The sequence below is a fragment of the Miscanthus floridulus genome, chromosome 18 (assembly GCF_019320115.1).
Source record: "Miscanthus floridulus cultivar M001 chromosome 18, ASM1932011v1, whole genome shotgun sequence".
Classification (NCBI taxonomy): Eukaryota; Viridiplantae; Streptophyta; class Magnoliopsida; order Poales; family Poaceae; genus Miscanthus; species Miscanthus floridulus.
In genome coordinates this window covers 43,739,793-43,762,498 of record NC_089597.1, presented here as the reverse complement: position 1 = coordinate 43,762,498, position 22,706 = coordinate 43,739,793, and the positions used below count along the sequence as shown (strand labels likewise).

The following is a 22,706-nucleotide window of genomic DNA, read 5'->3' as shown; positions in this document are numbered from 1 at the left end:
CTGGATGGAGATTGCACGGATGAGCTCGTCGCCTGAACAAAACTCAGTTTTCTATAAATTGCATGCATCTACGAGTAAACCCAAAATATGGATACTCTATTTCTACTTCAACATGTGTCCACTTATCCTTACTCTCGTACAAGTATCTGCATATAGCATCCTCACAAAAAAAATATGCATATAATAGATGCTTTGTTTGGATTCATATATTTTTTGGCTAACTATTAGCTATCTATTAGCTAGAGGGTGTGGGATTCACAGATAATGAAAAATGCTACTAAGATAATTATTACCTGCTATTATCTAAATTGGTTCAATTAGTAGGATAGTTATTATCTAAAGATTCAGCTAATAATTAGCTATTTTATTAGCTGCACCTGTTTAGATCTAAAAGAGACAACTATTAGCCAGATAGCTATTATCTATAGGGATCCAAACACGCCCAGTGACCTTCAAATGATCCTCGGCAGGAATGAGGTCAAATCTATTTGAAACATCATACCAGAAAATACCATTCAGGTTTGCAGCCATCTCGAGCTATCCCGTGATTCTACCCAATTACAGTTGACAGTCATCCCGAGCTTCACATATACAGTATAGATTCGCGAATCTTAACCAGCTACAGACTGTTTAGAATTTCGAAGAAAATGAGAGGGAAAGAAGAAAAGAGAGATCGTATATAAAAGCTCTCACCGACAGACACTTGATTATTTAACTTGGTCCGAGAGCCCGAGACACACTCAGGTTCCAGATACGTAACGAAGGCTGTAAATTGATCTTACCGATGTCAACGCACTGATACCTATATGTACACATCGATCGAACTGGCCGGTGGTGAGCTTAGCACACTAGAGCTATAGGTAGCTAGGTTGCTCGAGATGGGAGGAGCGCACGAGCCACTGCATCCTCACAAGCAGATGAAGACATCGTCTTCTTCCAAAGGCGGCAACCATGGGTATTTCGTGCCCAGACCCGTCTGCACTTGGCTTGTCTTCGGCTTCGTCGCCTTGGCTCTCCTCCACGTCCTCTGCTGCACTCCCCCCGGCACTCAAGAATCCGTCTTGTCTCCACTGCTCCAGTACGTCGACGACACATACAACTTCGTCTCATCTGGGTACGTAAAAGCTGCATTGCATTCACCGCTTAGATCTTCAGTCACTTCGATCACTGTTTGTATTATTTGTTACTAATCGTTGCATAATGCAGGCCGGAGAGCTGCAACTACACGGAGGGTCGGTGGGTGTATGCGCCGGGGCACGCGCGGCGGTACAACGGCACGGAGTGCCAGGTGAAGGACAGCCACAACTGCATCCGCAACGGGCGGCCGGACACGGGGTACCTGGACTGGCGGTGGCAGCCGGCGGCGGCGGGGTGCCGGCTGTCGGCGTTCAGCGCGCGGGCGTTCCTGTCGGCGGTGCGCGGCAAGCACGTGGCCTTCGTGGGCGACTCCATGTCGCGGAACCAGGCACAGTCCCTGGTGTGCCTCCTGGTGGGCGCCGGCGTCCCGCACCGCGTTGTGTACCGGGACGCGGACCCGCACAAGTTCAATCTGTGGCGGTACGCGTTCCCGACGCACGGCGTGACGGTGTCCTTCTACTGGGCGCCCTTCATCGCTAGGGCCACGGGGAAGGCGCTGAACGACAGCCTGCCGCAGAACATGAACCACGTGCACCTCGACGCGCTGGACGACCGGTGGGCGGCCGACGCCGACGACATGGACGTGGTGGTGCTCTCCATCGCGCACTGGCCGCTCAACGGGGCCATCTACTACAACGGCAGCGCGCGGATCGGACACCACTGCCCACCAGGAGCTCAGCCCGGAGGAGGACATCGGCTACGCCTGGCCGATGAAGGTGGCGTACCGGATGGCGCTGGACCGGCTGATGACGAGCTCCGGCGGCGGCCGGGTGGCGCCACGGACCGTGGTGATTGCCACCTTCTCGCCGGGCCACTTCGAAGGCAACACGCTGACCACGATGTGCCCGAGGAAGGAGCCGTACAAGGAGGGGGAGAAGGAGCCGCGCCACCTCGACATGGAGCTGGTCGGCCTCGTCTACGGGGAGGTCGAGGCGGCGAGGGCGAGGAATGGTGGTGGTGGTGAAGCAGGCGGCGGCAAGGGGCAAGGGTGGAGGTGCTGGACGTGACGAAGCTGGCGGTCATGCGGCCGGACGGGCACCCGGGGCTTTACATGCACCGCGACCCGTTCGCGCACGGCGGCCCGCAGCCGTGGATGTCCTCCGACTGCGTCCACTTCTGCCTGCCCGGGCCGGTGGATACCTTCAACGAGATACTGCAGCAGATCCTGAGGACGAAGCGGTGAAATCATGGCAGATTCAGATCGCAGGACACTACTAGATGTGTAGATCATGCACCTTTTTTTTGTTGTTGATACAAGCATGCTGCAGACTACTGTTGCACCTTTTTGTTTCCCACCTTCAAATACTTGTGCGATGCGTACGTTGGGCATGGAAACCAACAGTATCTTACTGGCGCCTACTCGTATCTCGAAGCAATAACTTGCTTAATTGACAGTTGAGTCTGACTACCAGCAATAGTTGACATGGATCGTAAATTAATCAGCGGGACGATTATCATAGACATCTACTCCGTATCTCTCATGTTTGAGATTCTTGTGGTGAGGTAGCTGGACGAATATGGATCCATAGATCTTACTAGCTCCATTATGATTATAGAGTCCACTCACGTAGATCTCCATGCGTCTCGTCCCTCGTTGAGCATTTAATTAGGTCATAGATTTGAACTGAACCGCTCAAGGTTCCATTTGACCGGTGATTTTTATCAAGCCCACGATCTTGTTACTATAGTGTCAAACAAAGGACTGGGTATTTACTAGAGGAAAATAGTGCAGGCCCAGACGCTCAGTCCGCTAAGCAATGCACAACCGACTTCAGTGGCAATCTTGTTACTGTAGTACTTGCTCAAATGGCGATGTCTTATCAATCTTAATGAAGTCAAACACTCCGCCTCGTGTTTCGTGGGGTTGGGGTTGTTTTCTATGGCAATAGCTTAGTGGAAAATGCTTTGAGTAGATCAAGTATACCACATTGCATATAAAGGCCCGGTTTGAATCATACCAGTCAATTGTGTCGCTAAGAGAAATTTGCTAATAGTAAATTGTTAGCTGGGTGATAGATACTGATGCTAGTTTACTTAGGGGCTGCTTATTGGTTTATGGCCATCTCCTACCACAACAGTTGTGGCGTTGCCAAGGGCAAGGCGAAGGAAATGGCCGCTACAGGTGTGGCGAGAATCAACACTGAAAAAACTTGTGACTGTCACAGTCTATATGCAAACCAAACACCAACCAACCTGGTATGGCAGCCACATGTGTGGCATGGGAAATGTGGCGGGAAACCAAACAACCCCTTATTAGCTATGGATCTAAACAAGACCTCACCTAATTTTTAGCAGCTAATTGTTAGTTTCATGGATCCAAACAGGTCTTAATTCAGATAATGCATTTATGAACTTCCTCTCTAACTGATCTTAACCACTGAATCTTGATTAACAATACCTCGGTCCCAAAAAAACAATTCTAAATCTAATCAAAGTCGAATTATCTTAATTTTAATGAAATATATAGAAAATAATATCAATATGTATGACTCCAAATGGATATACTGTTGAAAATATATTTCACTACGATTGTAATTGTGGGGTACGACTCCGGATACCCACGGCAGACCACATGGGTTGCGCCCCCAGGGGTGGCCCAGCCCACAAGATGAAGCCTTACGGGACACGACTCTGCTCGGCGCCTCCCGCAAGACACCGGGAAGATATCCTGAAGATACTACGAGATCTATTAGGATACGTATGATCCCAAGATTTCTGTAATCTGTGATTACTTTCCGGTTATCTCTCAGATCTAACCGACTTGTAACCCTGCCCCCGGACTATATAAGGCAGGCAGGGACACCCTCCAAACTCACGTAATGGCCCCGTTCGCTGGTCTGAATCTGAACTAAAACTGGCTGAAAACACTACTCCGGCTGAATTGTTGTGAGAGAAAAACATTGTTCCCGCTGAAAAAACAAGCCGAACAAGCCGAATATGGGGTAAGCCGAACGAGACCAATATCATACGATAGCCGATACAAACCAACAAACCACAGGAATAGGGTATTACGTCATACTGACGGCCTGAACCTGTCTAACTCGTGTGTCTCTGTTGCCTTCTTGTTCTTGATTACAAGCTTCTCTGCCGATCAATCTACCTTCGTGGGATACCCCTCGAAGGACTGCCGACGATATTCTGTCGACAGTTGGCGCGCCAGGTAGGGGTGTGCGTGTTGTTTCCTTGTCGAACAAGATGGTTTTTTTCACAGGCTCTTCGTCCCTCCCGCAGCTCGGCCAGATCTTCACGGTCAGATCCATCTCGTGGATCATCAACGCTGATGGAGTCAGAGAGCTCATCGAGCTGGTGTAGATCAATGATGCGCCGATCACCCCAACACCTGCGACTGCAGATCCGATCTCGGAACCGCCTCCGAGGTCGTCTTCATCAACAACTCGCCGCCCGCTTCCTTGCTACCAGAGGAGGTAGATCAACAATGCCGATCTGATCGCGCCCATCAATTAGGTTGGTCTGAAGCTCTCCGATTGCCTCTCCATCGCCGAATCGGCTCTGGACACTCTGGTTCAGTGCCGACCACCCTCCGATCTAGATCTACTGGAGGCTGCTCGGGAAACTCCAGGGGTTACGGCCCTACCCTTCGGGTTCACCAACGCCGCCGTCGCTAACCAAGATGCCCTAAGGGGCAAATTCGCCGACCAGGTTGGAGATGTCCATCCTCTCGCCGACCAGATCGCCGACCAGCCTCTTCCGGCCATCAACATGCTGCACGTCGGCCGATGCCCCGAAGCATCCCTCCAAACCATACTAGAGGAGAATCCAGACTCTGTGTCCCAGGGCTCCATGGAGACCATCGCCGAAACCACCACCGAGCTACTTCCTCTCCCTCCTTTCCGCGATGGCGCAATCTTCAATGTCAGCGTCGACAGCCCCCTCGGAATGGCAAAACCGAGGAGGAACGCGCCGCTCGCAAGAACCGGAATATTAACCGAGCACAGCGCCGAGCAAACGAGGTCGCCCTTGCGATGGCCGAGCAGCAGCTTGACCCGCAAGGAAGGTCACTCCAATGCAATCTCGATGACGAGTTTGTCCTTGTTGACGGCCACGACGTCTACAAGACTCCAAGCGCCAATCTGGCAGTGGTTGCTAATGAGCTTGCCCGGCTCCCGCAGACACCCGAGGTTGTCGCCATGCTTAAAGCGGCACACTATCAGGTCAATGAGATTCGCCAGGATCAGAGACCTTCATACTCCACAACGTCGATTCGCCGATAAGCCGCGCTAAGATCCGATCGCCGCCCAAGTCGCTTCACCGACCAGCACTGCGACGACAGGCAACTCCACCAGGGCGGAGCTAGGGGCAATCGCATTGAACATCACCGCCAACACGACCAGGAGGTCGACCAGGACGTCCGAGTGCACCTCAACAATCTCTGAGATGCACGACGACGTATCGACAAACGCCGCTTTGGTCACCATGAAGAAGAAGTACGCCGCCACTTGGAGTACGAGCAAGAGTACGGTAACTTGAACTTAGCTCTCGAGCCACTTAATGCTGGCAACGCTGCAGACATTGGCGTCGATAATCCTAAAGGGCCCCCAGCATTCATGAGGGCACTTCGAACACTTCAGTGCCCCCCATGGTTTTAAAATCACTGGGGTCGAGTCCTACGAAGGAAGGATTAACCCAACACAGTGGCAACAAGCTTACGCCACTACTGTTCGCACTGTCGGAGGAGACACCAGTGTCATGGCAAACTATCTTCCTGTCATGCTCATGCCAACTACCATGAACTGGTTCACAAGCCTTGCCCCTAGGCTCCATCAGATCCTAGGAAGAGCTAAAAAAGTCTTCACCGACAATTATATGGCTACGTGTACTTGGCCGGGCACCAAGCATGATCTCAACCTGCATCAACCTAGAAGCCGTCCGAGCTCCTCCATAGCTATATCAGATGCTTTTCCTGAGATGAGGAATTTCTATTCCCAACATCACGGAAGCTGAGGTCATCACCGCCTTCATCTGAGGACTCCATCACCAGTGAGTTCAACCGCAAGCCACCCACAGGGATTGGCTGAGATGATCACGACCGCCAACCAGTACACCGACACTGATGAAGCCGAGGTGCGCTTCCAATGAGGATGCGGGACACTCATTGCCCAACATGTCGCTACGACTGACCAGCCCCGACTGACCTAACACCACAACAACCGCCAGCTACGACTGACCGCTAGTTACCATCAGTGATAGCGGCTACGATCGGCCAGAAGGACCCTAAGTCTGGTCAAAATCGCCGCTGCACTGGCCAGACCACATCGTCGTCGTGGTTAATGAACCTCGTGCCAAGCGCAACTACAATGAGCAGTACAAAAAGATCCTCAGATAGCCTGTGCCCTCTTCACAAGAATGCCAAGCATAAGATGAAGGACTGCCTTGGCTTGGCTAAGGAGTTCCAGGACAAGAAGCTGGACAACGACACCAACGATAGAGTCAGAGGCCATAGACCACCTAGGGGCAATAACAATGCCTTCCAGGATCAGGACAAGGTGGTCACCACCATCTTCGGGGGCCTCGCCTCCACCGAGAGCAGAAGAGAACGGAAGCTCACCGCCCGGTGGGTGCTCGCCGTTACTACGGAAGACGCTGCTGCCAACCCCAACTATCACCCATGGTCCAAGGTCCCCATCACCTTCAGCATGGCCGACCAGTGGGCGGATATCCCCTACACTGGGCGTTTCCCCCTCGTCCTCAACACGACCAGTCCAGAAAGTGCTTTTCAAAAAAGTGCTCGTCGATGGTGGGAGCGCTTTGAATCTCCTCTTCACCGGGGCCCTAAAGGAGTTGGGCCTCGGGATAATAGATCTCACACCCTCAGACTCCTCCTTCTAGGGTGTGGTACCTGGCAGGGCATCCAAACCGCTTGGAGAGATCACCCTACCAGTATAGTTCAGCATGGCAAGCAACTACCGCGTCAAACACATCAACTTCTATGTTGCCGATTTCAACACCGCCTACCACGCCATACTTGGTCGGCCAGCTCTGGCCAAGTTCATGGTTGTACCGCACTATGCTTATCTAGTGCTGAAGATGTCTTCGCCTACAGGAGTCCTGGCCCTGCGGGCCAACCTCTCCATCGCCTATGCCTGCGAGACAAAGAGTCTCGCCCTCGCCAAAACCACCGACCTCTCCATCTAGATGGCCAGTGTGGTCACCGACACCAAGACGGTGCCCACTAACGACCTAGAGATCCCATCGCTGGAGCCTCCTCGTGCCTCCGCTAAGTCCAAGGAAACCAAGGAGGTCGGCCTCGGCCTCGATGACCCTTCCAAGACCATGAAGATTAGGGCTCACCTCAACCCCAAATAGGAAAGCGCGCTCATCTCCTTCCTACATGCCAACGTCGACATGTTTGCTTGGAAACCTACAGACATGTCGGGGGTACAACAGGAGAAGATCGAGCACTCCTTGAATGTCTCACCGACCGCCAAACCGATCAAGCAGAAGCTCCACCGATTCGCGCCAGACAAGAAGGAGGCTATTAGGGTAGAAATAAAATGGCTCCTAGCTGCTGGATTCATAAAAGAAGTGTATCATCCTGAGTGATTAGCAAACCCTGTTCTCGTTCAAAAAAAGAATAAAGATTAGAGAATGTGTGTTGATTTACTGATCTTAACAAACACTACCCTAAAGACCCCTTCGGTCTGCCTCAGATAGACGAGGTTGTAGACTCCACCGCCGGCTGCGAACTGCTCTCCTTCCTCGATTATTACTCCGGCTATCACTAGATCTCCCTCAAGGAAGAAGACCAGATCAAGACATCGTTCATCACACCCTTCGGTGCGTACTGCTACACCACCATGTCCTTCGAACTCAAGAATGCCGGGGCAACCTATCAAAGGGCCATCTAGATGTGTCTCGATCAATAGATCGGCCGCAACGTCAAAGCTTACATCGACAATGTGGTCATCAAGTCTAAGACCGCCGACAATCTTATCGCTGACCTCGAGGAAACGTTTGCCAACCTAAAAAGGTACCGATGGAAGCTGAACCCTTCAAAGTGCATCTTTGGAGTTCCATCTGGTATACTCCTGGGCTACATCGCCAGCGCACGTGGCATCGAGCCCAACCCCGACAAGGTCTTCCGCCATCACCAACATGAAACGGCCAACATGCGTCAAGGATATATAGAAACTTATAGGCTGCTTGGCTGCTTTAAGCCGCTTCATATCACGCCTCGGCAAAAAAGGGCTACCATTTTTCAAACTCCTCAAGGCCTCATAGCGCTTTTCCTGGTCGGAGGAGGCAGATACAGCTTTCGAGCAGCTCAAGTTGTTCCTAACAAAGCCTCCGATCATGACGGCGCCACGGCCAGACAAAACTCTCCTAATCTACATCGCCGCTACTTCTCACGTTGTTAGCACAACCATTGTGGTCGAACGTGAGGAGGCCGGGCACGCCTATAAGGAGCAATGTCCAGTCTACTTTATCAGCAAAGTCCTTAATGAGCCCAAAACTCATTATCCTCAGATCCAAAAGCTGCTATATGCCATTCTGATTACATCGCGCAAGCTCCGCCACTACTTTGAGTACTACAAGATCGCCGTGGTCACTGAGTTCCCTCTAGGGGACATTTTGCGCAACAAAGAGGCCAACGGCCACATCATCAAGTGGGCTATCGAGCTCGAAACTTACTCCATCGATTTCAGAAGCAGGCCTACCATCAAGTCTTAGGCGCTTGCTGATTTTGTCGCTGAGTGGACTGAGATTCAAGAGCCCATCACCACTACTTGCCCCGAGCACTGGGTGATGTACTTTGACGGCGCTCTCAACATCAATGGTGCTGGTGCAGGCATTTTGTTCATCATGCCGACCAAGGATAAGCTTCGATACGTTCTCCAGATACATTTTCCGACCTCCAACAATGCCACCGAATATGAAGCATGTCTCCACGGACTCTGTATAGCCGTTGAGCTTGGCGTTAAACGCATCATGGTATACAGGGACTCTGCGCTGGTCATCAACCAGCTCAATAAAGACTGGTCCTGCTCTAGTGAGAAGATGGATGCATACTGCTCTGAAATCAGGAAGCTTGAAGGGAAGTTCTACAGTATCGAGTACCACCACGTGGTACGCGATCAAAATTAGCTCACCGACCACCTATCCAAGTTAGGCTCCTCTCGTGCCGTAATTCCACAGGGGTCTTCGTTCAAGATCTTCTGGCGCCATCCATTAAGGAAGATAAGGAAGTTTAGGAAGTTCCCCCCGCCTAGTAGCTGGTACTTACAGTACCTTTGCCGGCCACCGATTGGAGGGAACAATTCATCAAGTACCTCACCAGTGCCAAAGTACCTGCCGACAAGACTAAAACCGAATGCCTAATCCATCAAAGCAAGCACTACGTGCTGGTGGACGACAACTTGATGAGGAAAAGTACCAAGGAAGGGATACTGTAGAAATGTATCACCTAAGAAGGAGTGAAGGTACTTCTCGAAATTCACTTTGGTTCCTGCGGCAACCACGCGGCCTCGAGAAACCTGGTCGGCAAGGCTTTCCGAGCTAGTTTTTACTAGCCCACAGCCATCTCTGATGTAGAAGACCTCATCCGACATTGTGAAGGATACCAATTTTTTGCCAAGCAAATACACGTGTCGGCCCAAGAATTGTAGACCATCCCAGCTTCCTGGCCCTTCGCATGCTGGGGACTGGATATAATCGGGCCTTTTCAAGCCAGCGCCAGGTGGTTTTCGGTACGTATGCGTCGCCATCGACAAGTTCTCCAAGTGGATCGAGTATAAATCTCTTGTCATGGCTACTGCAAAGAAAGTAGTCGAGCTCTTCAAAGATATCATCCACAGATTCGGTCTCCCGAACAGCATTATCACCAACCTCGGAACTACATTTACTGGCCATCACTTTTGGGACTTCTACGAAGATCGATGCATCTCCATCAAATATGTTTCCATTGCCCATCCTAGAGCTAACGGCTAGGTCGAACGGGCGAACAACATGATCCTTGATGACCTCAAAAAGAGGCTATATCAGAAAGAGGAAAAGTATCTGGGCAGACGGTTCAAAGAGTTATCAGCCGTGGTCTGGGGACTGCGCACTCAAGCTAGTTACAGCACCAATGTGTCTCTGTATTTCTTGGTCTATGGCTCAGAATCCATACTATCAGTGGACATTACCTTTCGAGCACCTAGGGTGGAAAATTATGATGAAGAGCAAGCCGCGGCTGTTCGGACAGAGGACATCGACAGGGCCGAGGAGGAACACTTCATCACCTGCGTCCACATAGCCAAATATCTAGAAGGCTTGCGGAGGTACTACAACCGCAACATCAAAGGTCGTTCATTTGCTGTCGGTGACCTCGTTCTTCGTAGAAAACAAAAACTGAAGGGATGCACAAGCTCTCCTCCCCATGGGAAGGGCCTTACGTCGTCAAAGAGGTTACCCGACTAGGGTCTTATCGCCTATGTGACTTAGATGGAATCGATGTACCCAACTCATGGCACATCGAGCACCTTATACGTTTCTATCCTTGAAACGCTCCAGATATGTATTCTCCACTTTATGATGATTAAAGTTTTGGTCTCCATAATTTGTCTCCATTTTTTCTCCATTACGATTTAATCTCCACTTACGATCGCCGAGCTCTAAGCTACTCCTTAATGAACTCCAGTATGAGATCGCCATAACTGCTCCGCCATGTTTCTCCAAATCTCCAACGTATTTTGCCGAACAAGTTTCTCCAGATCTCCGACCATGTTTCTACAAATCTCCAATGTATTTCATCGAATAGGTTTCTCCAAATCGCCGACCATGTTTCTCCAAATCTCCAACGTATTTCGCCAGATCACCAACCATGTTTCTCTAAATCTCCAACGTATTTTGCCAGATCACTGACCACGTTTCTCCAAATCTCCAACGTATTTCGCCGAATAGGTTTCTCCAAATCACTGACCACGTTTCTCCAAATCTCCAACGTATTTTGCTAGATCACTAATCACGTTTCTCCAAATCTACAACGTATTTTGTCGAACAAGTTTCTCCAAATCGCTGGCCATGTTTCTCCATATCTCTGAAATGTTTCGCCGACCACCGAGCAACACATGTTCTGTTCTGTTCTCTATGGAGAAGACCCAATCTCTGATCTCTCCCTACATGTGTTATGGGCTCTGCGCTCTGTGTTATGGGTGGTTAGCTACGGTTCCTTGGTGACGCCTATTCCTCCTACACGTGCATGGGCTCCGCACTCGATGTTAAGGACTATGGGCTAGCCAAGGCTGAGAGCTTAGTAAAGAATTAACTGCTCGAACACCACTTATACTACGTTTATCTACAAGTTATTTCGCCAACCGCCGAGCAGCACACGTTCCGCTCTATGCTCTATGGAGAAGACCCAGTCTTCGATCTCTCGCTACACGTGCTACGGGCTCTGTGCTCTGTGTTATGAGTGGTCGGCTGCGGTTCCTTGGTGATGCCTGTTCCTCCTACACGTGCACGGGCTCCGCGCTCGATGTTATGGACTATGGACTAGCTAAGACCAAAGAGTTCAGTAACAAACTAACTGCTCGTACACTACTTATACTACGTATAATTGCGTTAGGGTTATTACTACAACGAATTTTCACCATAAATACCAGCATGCTACATAAACATGCACTTTATAACATTTATACAAATACATAAATGTTTTCTGCGCTCTCACCTGCTCTAACTACCCTCTCCAGATGTTATAGATAGTACTCTCCGAGCAGATCACCGAGCTCCTCCATCGCCATCCATCTCGCCGAACAGGTCTATGTTGCCGACCAGCTTCTTCACCGCGTCCTCCACCTCATCCATCCCTTCAGCGAATCCGGCCCCTATTGCCTGAAGGTCCACGGCTAGGTAGTGGGACCGAACCACCGCAAGGGCATGAGTAATGGCGGTAACAATGTGAAAGCTCTAGTTTGGTTTTGGTGAATTGATGAAACCCTAAGTGCTAACCTAGTTTATCAAGTGATCATGACATAGGTAGCACACTTCAAGTACAAGAAGCTAATGAAGATCATAGCATGACAATGGTGATGGCATGGCGATGATCAAGGGCTTAAACTTGAAATGAAGAAAGAGAAAAACAAAAAGCTCAAGGCAAAGGTATAAACCATAGGAGCTATTTTGTTTTAAGTGATCAAGACACTTAGAGAGTGTGATCACATTTAGGTTTGATAGCCGTACTATTAAGACGGGTGAAACTTGTATCGGAATGCAGTTATCAAAGCGCCACTAGATGCTCTAACTCATTGCATATGCATTTAGGATCTAGTGGAGTGCTAACACCCTTGAAAATATTTGTGAAAATATGCTAACACATGTGCACAAGGCGCTTTTGGAAAAATGAAATGTCTACTTTCTATTGCACCAGATGCAAAATTCTTGGTGATTGGCACATTTGAGCAAGGGTGAAGAAGTTAGAGTTGAAATGGAGTTGGTCGAAATGATGCTGGCGTCGGTCTACTGACTGGACGCTGGGTCACTCAGCGACCGGACGCTGAAAGGCTGCGTCCGGTCGAGCTGTCAGATGGCATAGTGGGTAGGGTTGAGCACTGGACGCTGGTCTACGTCCGGTCAAGGTGGACCGGACGCGTCCGGTCAAAAAAAAACATGCCTCGGGGAGCTTACTGGAAACGACCGGACGCTGGGGCTTCAGCGTCCGATCGGTTTTGACCGGAGCGTCCGGTCAGCTTTGTAGCCGTTGGAATCTGACGAACAGCGTTTGAAGCTAGTGACGCGTGGCGTCCATCGGGCGACCGGACGCTGAGGGCCAGCGTCCGGTCAGTATGACCGGAGCGTCCGGTCAGAGCGCGTTTTGCCCAGTGAAGGGGTATAACGACTCTATTTGATTGGGACTCTATTTATAGCCCCATGGCCGGCTGTGGCTCATATCTTTGGCCATTTTCATTGACATAGCAACCTTGTGAGCTAAGCCAAAGCCCTCCCACTCATCTACATCATTGATTCATCATCATAGTGAGATTGGGAGTGATCCAAGTGCATTGCTTGAGTGATTGCATCTAGAGGCACTTAGTGATCGTGTTTCGCTGTGGGTTTCGCTTGTTACTCTTGGTGGTTGCCGCCACCTAGACGGCTTGGAGCAGTGAGGATCGTCGAGTGGAGGTGGTGATTGTCTCCGGCTCCGATCGTGGTGATTGTGAGGGGTTCTTGATCTTTCCCCGGCAGAGCGCCAAAAGGTACTCTAGTGGATTGCTCGTGGCTTGTGTGATCCTCATCTTGTGTTGGTTGTGCGGCACCCTATTGAGGGTTTGGCGTGTGAAGCCAATTAGCACGTGAACCTCCAAGTGAGTGAATCGCCACAACGAGGACTAGCTTGCCGGCAAGCAAGTGAACCTTGGTAAAAATAATTGTGTTCATCATTGATTCCGAGGTGATTGGTCATCATTGTTATTCATCTTTGTGATTGATTGATACTTCATCTACACGGTGGTATAACTATCATAATCACTCTCTTTACTTTATCGCAAACTAGTTGACAAACTCTTTAGTGTAGCTAGTTGTGAGAGCTTGCTTGCTTGGTTGGTGTGGCTCTTTAGTTAGTCTTTGAGAGCACACTAACATAGAATAGTGTCTTTGCTATTGTGTGAATTGACACTATCTAAACTAGAATTGTGGTACGTGGCTTGCATTTTAAGTAGGCTAGCGCAACACTCGCTTCGCCTCATAATTGTCTAACCATTTTGTTAAGTGTTGTTGTAGAAATTTTATTAGGCTATTCACCCCCCCTCTAGCCATTAGGACCTTTCACAATGGTGCATGGTTAAAGCTCTTGAAGTTTTCCCACATCGCCTTGCACCTCTCGATGATGGTGTTCGAACGTGGTGGCCTACCATCAGGCTGAGGAGCCGCCTCTAGGTCGACGCAATCAAGCACCGGTTTGACTCTGGCGACTACGATGTCAAACTTCTCCCTTTGGGTCCTGGCCTCCTACACCAGCACATCAAACTATGCCTTGACCCTCTAACGGTAGTCTGCATGCATTACAAGGTTCCATCAAGCAAGGAAACTTCTTCAGCAGTAACTTCAACCAGGAAGTACTCACCTTTTAGCTCCTCGGCCAGTTTGTCTGCTCGCCCTGTCTCCTTTGCCTTCTCCTCTTGGAGTTGTTCAATGGTTTGGCATAGCTAGCCGAGCTCTACATCTTGCTCTACAAGCATAATAGTCATCACCAAAAATATAGCTATTCAAATATACAAATCATATTCGTCGATACGCCATACCTGCTTTCTGCTCAGATACGTTCCTGAGCTGCTCGGACTTATGCTCCAGCTGCTCGAAAGCACTCGATAGTTGCTCAAACTTGCCACACAGCTGCTCAAACACGGTCGCCAGCTGCTCAAACAGGATGCCCTTCTAGTATTCTAGGTCCCGCACATTGGACTCCACAAGGTCTCGCTCGTGCTGGGCCCTCTGGATGTTTCTCTCCATAAGGTTCATCGCCTCTTTGAGTTTTTTGTTTTCCTCAGTGAGGGGCTCCATCCTCTTTATCAGCTGGCACCGCTGCTTAACAGTCCAAGTTATCCCCTGCATAAACACCAAGATCATGAAGAAGACCAATATCCAACGTCAAAGATGAACATTACAGATGTAGTACGAACCTTGATTTGTTTCATCACTCCAGCAAGGGCACACTCTAGTCTTTTCAGCTCCCTAGTGGTGTCCTCCTCCTCAACAACCATCACCTTGTCGCCGCGTCTGTGGAGAATTTGAACAGCCTGGGGTCGAGATTCCTCGCATTCGATCTCTTCAACCTCGTCCTCCTCCGCCATGACTGGAGGCACCACCGGGGGGCTCCGTGGCCGGATAGCGGGTCCGACCACGCCCTGCGACGCCTCGGGAGGGGCTGGTCACTCCTCGGGTGCCATTGGCTTCACCGCCCTAGACTCAGGTGCAGCATCGGCATCTCCTGCACTAGCCGCTGAAGACCCAGCGGTTTCCGCCGTTGCCCCGGGCATCGTCGCTGAGCCATCCGTTGTCGATGCCAACTGTTCACTGCTGCCAAGTCCGCTAGCAGCGGCGGCTGACTCCTCTACCGACTGCTGAGCACCCGGGGACTCTAAGATGGGGTCCACTGGCATCTCCTCCACCCTAGGGCTAGCCTTCGGCTGCTTGTTAGTCTGGACAGGCAGGGCTAGATCCTCCGTACGCCTCGCTCTGCATTAGACCAGCTCATCAATCGCTAAAAAAGGATACGGAAATGACAACCAAATAACTCCAAGACAAGGGTACTTACGTAGCACTTTTCTGGTAGATCTTTCTGAACCGGCACTGCCTACCCGAGCCCACAGCCGCGGCCTTAGGGTCGACACCTACGTCGTGGGGTGGAGGTCCCACGGTCTCCACCGTCGGCCTCTCCTCCGCCCACCGCTTCGGGGATCCCCTCGCCTACTTCTCGGGGACTCCCTTTGTTCGCCGCTCTGGGACTCCCCTCGCCTGTTGCTCGGGGACTCCCTTCGCCTGCAGCTCAGGGGCTCCCATCGCCTGCTATTGGGGAACTTCCTCCCCTCCTATCGACTATTCCTCCGCGTGCGTGCTGCATGGAGGCGCCTTTGTGCTCGATGGAGGAGCAACCGGAACTTCATCGTCATCCGACCACTCAAACACTGTGGTCCTTCACGTCCGAGTGGTCTGGTCATCACCAAGTGAGATGCCACCCGACTTTAGGGGAGCAGCGCCCGCCATCTTTCTCTTCTTTCGGGCCAGCTCGTCTGCCGCTGCCCTCTTCCCCTGGATTTTTCCAACATTGAGGATGGACTCTACGATGAGATGCTAATGGATTCCTCCTCAGGCTACGTTGTGGCCGGGCATCTACTGCCTATGGCCAATCACCCCTCGGCACGCTCAAGAAGTACACTGCTCTTTCCTGTGAATGGATCTTCACATAAGTGAACCAGTCCACTGCTCGGCAACGACAGAAGATAAAAAGCATCAGGAACACAAAATTGAGATATTTACCCGAGGAGGCAGATTTTTGTAGTGAAAGGGTCTCGTCTGCCCTAGTAAGTTGAACGAGGCAAATGGAGCGAATAGCTCGGTAGCCCGCTCTTGCACTACGTCCCTCGACAACATCTCTGTCCTCTCCCGGGTACCGTCGGTCTCCCCCTTGAAATCAAAGGCCATGTGAGCCCTTTCCTTGCAGGCCTAAATGTGATGCACTATAAAGCTCGCCGCCACTAATCCACCGTTGGTCTTCACGCCCTTTATTAAGCCAAGGAGCTCCCTCACTTGCTCCATGTCAGTGCTGCTTGGCATCTTCGACTAGCTCTTTTGTCTCTCTAGGATGTGGTCGGCGTCGCAGCGGATGACAGGGTGGCTCTGCTTCATGTAGAACCACCTAGCGTTCCACCCCTTTAGCAATGTGTTCAGCGGCATAGTAAGGTACTCGCCCACCATTCCATCGCGCAGCTGAAGGTACACTCTGCTGACTACCTTGGAACCACCGCCACCTCTCTTCTTCAGCCAGAACAGGTGGCGGAAGAGGTTGAAGTGGGGGAGGATTCTGAGATATGCCTCATAGAAATGGATGAAGATCGAGATGTGCAAAATGGTATTTGGGTGGAGATTGCGGCGAAAGGTGGGAGCATGGGGTGCGGTGGTGCAGTTATAAAGCACTCCCCCACCTTTTCGCATTTGAGGGTTTTTGGGAAACCGTTCCCATGATTTGCGCTTCTCCAAATTCTCCGCAACAGTAAGGTGGGCTGTTACCTGGTCCTTCACGCAACCGTGGCCCGTATTGCCAATTTATCTCCGCAATTTGTTACGGCTCACCGAATATTCGCCGACATCTTCGCCAACCGTTATGACTCAGTAATTACTACTGTACAGCCATTAGTCCAGTGTTTTCTCTGTGATTTTGTTTTCTCCAAGGTTTCCTCTTGTGGCTCGGGGACTGCGTCAGCATTATGTCTCGATTCCTCACCGCATTTGGGATTTTTTCTTCAGTTGACTGCTGTTTCTGACCCTGGCACCACGTGACCACGTCACCTACTGTCAGGCTCAGGGACTAAGTGGGCATACTTCACCTTGTGGTGAATGTGCTTTTTCTCCTTTCGGGGCTATGCTCGGGGGCTAGCTGCCTGCTCGACTGGTCTTCTACTATTCTACTACTTTGGACCCTGGCACCATATGACTACGTCATCTACTGTCAGGCTCGGGGACTAAGTGGGCACACTTCATCTTGTGGTGAATGTGTTTGCTTTAAACTGGAAGACTCCACGCCTCTTGAAGCTGAAGAAGACTATCTCCCTTTCTCGTGGTCGGACTCTAAGTGGGCACACTTGGTTCACTGCGAAGAAATTTTTGATTCTGAACTTGAGCTTCTTACACCCTTATGGCAAGCCATACTTGGGTTACATTGCTCGGCAATGGTTAACGCTGCTCGGCAATGGTTCGCGCTGCTCGGCGATGGTTCATGCTGCTCGACAACTGCTCGACAACTCATCACGGTGGTCGGACCATGAGTTTGACTACTTGGCTTTGTTTGCACCTGCTCGGACAAGCTTAAGACGGCATTGCACAACGGGTACAAGGCGCTCGGGGACTAGCTATGGGGGGTACGACCCTGGATACCCACGGCAGACCACATGGGTTGCGCCCCCAGGGGTGGCCCAGCTCATAAGATGAAGCCTTATGGGGCACGACTCTGCTCGGCGCCTCCCGCAAGACACCGAGAAGATATCCTGAAGATACTACGAGATCTGTTAGGATACGTATGACCCCAAGATTCCTGTAATCTGTTATTACTTTTTGGTTATCTCTCAGATCTAACCGACTTGTAACCCTGCCCTCGGACTATATAAGGCGGGCAGGGACTCCCTCCAAACTCACGCAATATCATACGATAGCCAATACAAACCAACAGACCACAGGAGTAGGGTATTACGTCATACTGATGGCCTGAACCTGTCTAACTCGTGTGTCTCTGTTGCCTTTTTGTTCTTGATTACACGCTTCTCTGCCGATCAATCTATCTTTGTGGGATACCCTTCGGAGGACTACCGACGATATTCTGTCGACTGTAATTGTACTATTTAGTATTTATTAGTATCATCTTTTTATATAAATTTGGTCAAAATTCAGGTTGTTTTAGGTATCACTATTTTAAAACTGCTTTTTTGTAAAGATATTTTTTAGAGGTGGGGAGGGGAGACGGAGGATAGAATGAAGGGCAGCCCCGTTGTCGACAGCAGGGCCGAGCTTCGTTATGGTCAAGTGGGCCATCACCACCCCTGCCAATGCGATTTTTGCACTATTTAAACAGTAAAATTAATACTGTTTATTGTTGTTTAATTCACATATCTATGAACTACCCTCTCCCTCCCCCCTATTTCTATGGTCAAGCTCTGGCACTAGTCGATAGTTATAAGGACAAAGAAGCAGCGGGGTGTGGCTAGTAGTGAAGGATGGTCGACATGGGGCGAAGCCTAATGAGGAAGACAAAATTGGGCTCTGGTAATGTTTGATGACTTTTAATGTTAGAGAGTTGCAGAAGATGAACATGAGTCGAAGTCAGTGCAAGAGATGTTGAAGAGATAGCTGAATGGATTTTACCTTGGTGACCCAACTAGCTAAATGAAAAATGTGGCTTGATAGCGCTAGCGAGGCCCAGTATATTAGCTGAAAATGACCCCCCCTGTTTTTGCAAGTACGCTCCGCTACTGATGGCCGGTGAGGGATCCTAATAAGGGCCTATTTGGTCGGGCTCCTCCCTGGCTATGGCTCCGGCTTCTCTGGAGATGCCTTACCAAAAGTTTCGTAGGAGGAACCGTTCTTAGTGAAAAACAGAGGAGCCAAAGCTGTTTTGGAGGAGCCCCTCTGCCAAACAACCCTTAATAGGGAAAGAAAGTATATCTCTATGTAGACATAAATCCTAGGGCTGGCGATGTACGATTTCCATGCCTCGATGGTAACCAGCAGTCCTTTTGGAATTCTACTGCCAAGTAAGCTTCACAAGGACTTGGAATTAATTGTATGCCTCAGCCTCATCTTGTCAGCGCAGCCGACCATGCCGTGATTTTTTTACGGTAGTGCTAGCGTCCGGACGTCCGGACACCCATGCCTGCTGTACCCCGTTCCCTACCACGACGCATGCAGATCCCTTCGCCCCGTGCCCATCCCACTCCAGGAGGCAGCGTCCGTCGGACAGGAGCTCCTACGCTTGCACCTGACACGCGCAACTCCCTCGGCCCATGCACAACCTGCTCAAGTCAAGCTCGAACTGCCACTGCAAGATAGAGGGAAGGGAAGGGAGGAGAGGGAGAGGAAAGGTGAGGGTGACGCACGCCGCGTGAGGAAGGCACGAGGTTGGAGCTAAAGCCCTACGGCAGGTCGCTCTCCGCCAGCCACTGGCGCCATGCAGCACCTGATCTACTTTGAAAATATCCAGACGAAACATATGCGACATACGTTTGAAGACAGATAAAACACTTCAAACATGCATTTGAAACATGCGTGTTAGCCATTACAACATGTGCAACACCAGATCAACTTTTGAAACATCTAGATGAAAGATTTAAAACAAACGTCTGAAACACATGAAACATAGGCTTGCAACATGCGTATATTGCCTTTGCAATATATGCAACATCCCAGATCGACTTTTGCAAGATTCAGATGAAACATAAGTCTAAAATGACTGAAACATTTGAAACATGGTGTCGTCGGTGGCCGAGGCCTACCTGATGGGAGACTGTGGTAGCCAGCAAGCTTGGGTCCACGGGGAACGTCGAGAGCAAACGGCCAGCGTGTGCAGGCCTCCTCTTCGTGTCGCGGTGTCTTCGGCTGGCCACGAAACATGTAGTCCGGACCCGCAGCAACCTCCTCCTTGTGGCGCCGGGGTAATGGTGGCGCGGTGCGGCCGGCGATGGGGTGCGGCGCGGTAGGGGAAAGGACACGGCGTGCGCGGGGGACAGGCACGCGGTGGGGAATGGGGCGCGACGGGATGGAGTGTGGCAGGCGGATGAGCGGCCATGCGTGCACGCCGAGACAAGCGGATAAACGCAGTGGAGATTTTTTTTTTTTAAAAAAAAGAGAGAGAGCAGATGAGTGGAGGAGCCGGGTACGAACAGAACAGACGCCGATGGCGAAGCATTATCATTTTTTTTTATCTGTGAAATCTCGCTTCGGGTCGTAAAAGAAGTAAAATGTGTAACTTAGCTATACTCGTGGCTTGAGGCCCGTGTGTACACAATGCCTGCTGGCACGACGAAAAAGTTTAGGGAAGGCATGAGGAGTTGCGTGTTAGATCTAGCTTTCACAAGAGGAGCTGTTTATCAAGATGTGTTTACGGGATTCGAACCACACCGACGAACCGCCACTTGTACTTATTTAATTTGAGCCAACACTTAGCTAATGATCCCTATATGATGTATACTACTACTCGTCGTACACAAGAAGGTCCCCAATCTCTTCCCAAGGTTAATCCATCCCTATACACAATTACACATTGAACTTGTCAATACAAATCCCGGCCCTTGCCAAAGTTTCAGCAGCCATTGCCAGAGTTCAATGAGCTTGGCGCACTACCTAGATGCCTAGAGCCCTAGAGAGATGGGAGCGTACCAGTACCGGCCTCTGGATCCCCACAGCCATAAGCCGTCGTCGTCGTCGAGCAAAAACCCTGGCTGTTTCCTGTCCAAACCCGCCTGCGCTTGGCTCGCCTGCGGCTTCCTCTCGTTGGCTCTCCTCCACCTCCTCTGCTGCAGCCCCGCCGGCAATCAACGAGCGGCGTTCGTCTCTCCTCTGCTCAACTACATCAACAACACCTACTCCTTCGTCTCATCTGTGCCTGAAGGAGTAAAGAAGAGCTGCAACTACTCGGAGGGGCAGTGGGTGCGGGCGCCGGGGCACGCGCGCCGGTACAACGCCACCCAGTGCGACGTGAAGGAGAGTCACGACTGCATCCGCAACGGGCGGCCCGACACGGGGTACCTCGACTGGCGGTGGCAGCCGGCGGGGCCACCGTCGTGCGTGCTGCCGGCGTTCGACGCCGGGGCGTTCCTCTCGGCGACGCGCGGCAAGCACGTGGCCTTCATCGGGGACTCCATGGCGCGGAACCAGGCGCAGTCCCTGGTCTGCCTCCTGAGCGCCGCGTTCCCGAGCCGGCTCCTGCACCGCGACGAGGGCCACCAGCAGAAGCATAACTTCTGGCGGTACGCGTTCCCGGCGCACGACGTGAGGGTGTCCTTCTACTGGAACCCGTTCCTCGTCAGGGCCACGGGCAAGGCCGAGGACGAGAGCGTCCCCTACAACCACGTGCACCTCGACCAGCCCGGCGACCGGTGGGGCGCCGACGCCGACACGATCGACGTCGCCGTGCTCGCCGCCGGCCACTGGCTGCTGAACGGCGCCATCTACTACAACGGCAGCGAGGTGACAGGCGCGCACAACGCCCCCGCGGAGATGAATTACACCGGCATTGGCTACACGTGGCCGCTTAAGATGGTGTACCGGACGGCCGTGGAGCGGCTGAGCTCCGCTGGCGGCGGCCGTCCCCGGACCTTGGTGCTAGCCACGTTCTCGCCGGCGCACTTCGACGGCAGGCCGACCGACAGCCCCACGGCGTGCACGAAGATGGAGCCATACAAGGAAGGGGAGAAGGAGGTGGATTGGGTCTGCAAGGAGGTCAGGGACATCGTGTACGGTGAAGCGGAGGCCGCCAGGGCGAGGAGCGGCGCGGCGACAAGGATCGAGGTGCTGGACGTGACGAAGCTGGCGACGATGCGGCCAGACGGGCACCCCGGCGTGTACATGAACCGCGACCCGTTCAAGCACGGCGTGCCGGATAAAATTTACTCCGACTGCCTCCATTTCTGCCTGCCCGGGCCTGTCGACACCTTCAACGAGATATTACTGCAGATCCTGAGGAACAGGCGGTGAAAACCAAGCTAACACCCTCTGTTATTCTGCGACGCTTTGTATAATTTGTATTTGGGAAGAAGCTCTCCAAGAAATCAAGCTAAACCGTGACCTTAGCTTATTATAGGAGGATATGTACGTTGAGTAGTGATTTTGTTTCTATAATTTCTCGAGACACAAATTGATGTGCTTGGAGAATTAGCTGCAGTCTGAAGCTCTGAATACCCTATACGCGAATATCTCTATCATTGAAGACTGAGCTTGCAAGTAGTTATTTAGTCACGGATTCCAGTAAAATAACCACCTTCTACTCTAATCTTTGCAGGACACCACTTAGACCTGTACTTTAAGGGTCCTTTTGATCTGTAGTACCTCCTTAATTTCATTGATTTTTCACACAGATCAGTGGAGAAGATAAATATCTTTAATACCCTTGTTTGTTGCATAAAAAAGATGTCGTGCTTTACTTGCCTAATTAATATGCGCTGCATGGAAGCACGTAGACTTCCTGTGGGCTAAAAGGTGTCTAAAGCTCATAACATTATTTTTTCTATGATAAATTTCAAATCACAGAACATCACTTTTTTTTTGGATGGAGGGAGTATGTAAGAAAGGATTCCAAGAATGGAAAACGTTGACACAGTAGGCAATTTCAAGATTAAAATCAAAATATAAATCATGACGATCTCCGATACTAT

General features: G+C 51.0%; 1 protein-coding gene and 1 pseudogene across 1 annotated transcript; both read left to right on the top strand.

Annotated features, from left to right (window-relative positions):
• Positions 1 to 801: 801 nt before the first annotated feature.
• LOC136519797 (xyloglucan O-acetyltransferase 1-like) lies at positions 802 to 2,386 on the top strand (annotated as a pseudogene).
• An 18,314-nt stretch (positions 2,387 to 20,700) lies between these two features.
• Positions 20,701 to 22,198, top strand: LOC136519957 (xyloglucan O-acetyltransferase 1-like). Its single transcript, XM_066513357.1, has one exon. It carries the CDS (start codon positions 20,701 to 20,703, stop codon positions 22,027 to 22,029), a length of 1,329 nt encoding a protein of 442 aa, XP_066369454.1. The 3' UTR covers positions 22,030 to 22,198.
• The last annotated feature ends 508 nt before the right edge of the window (positions 22,199 to 22,706 follow it).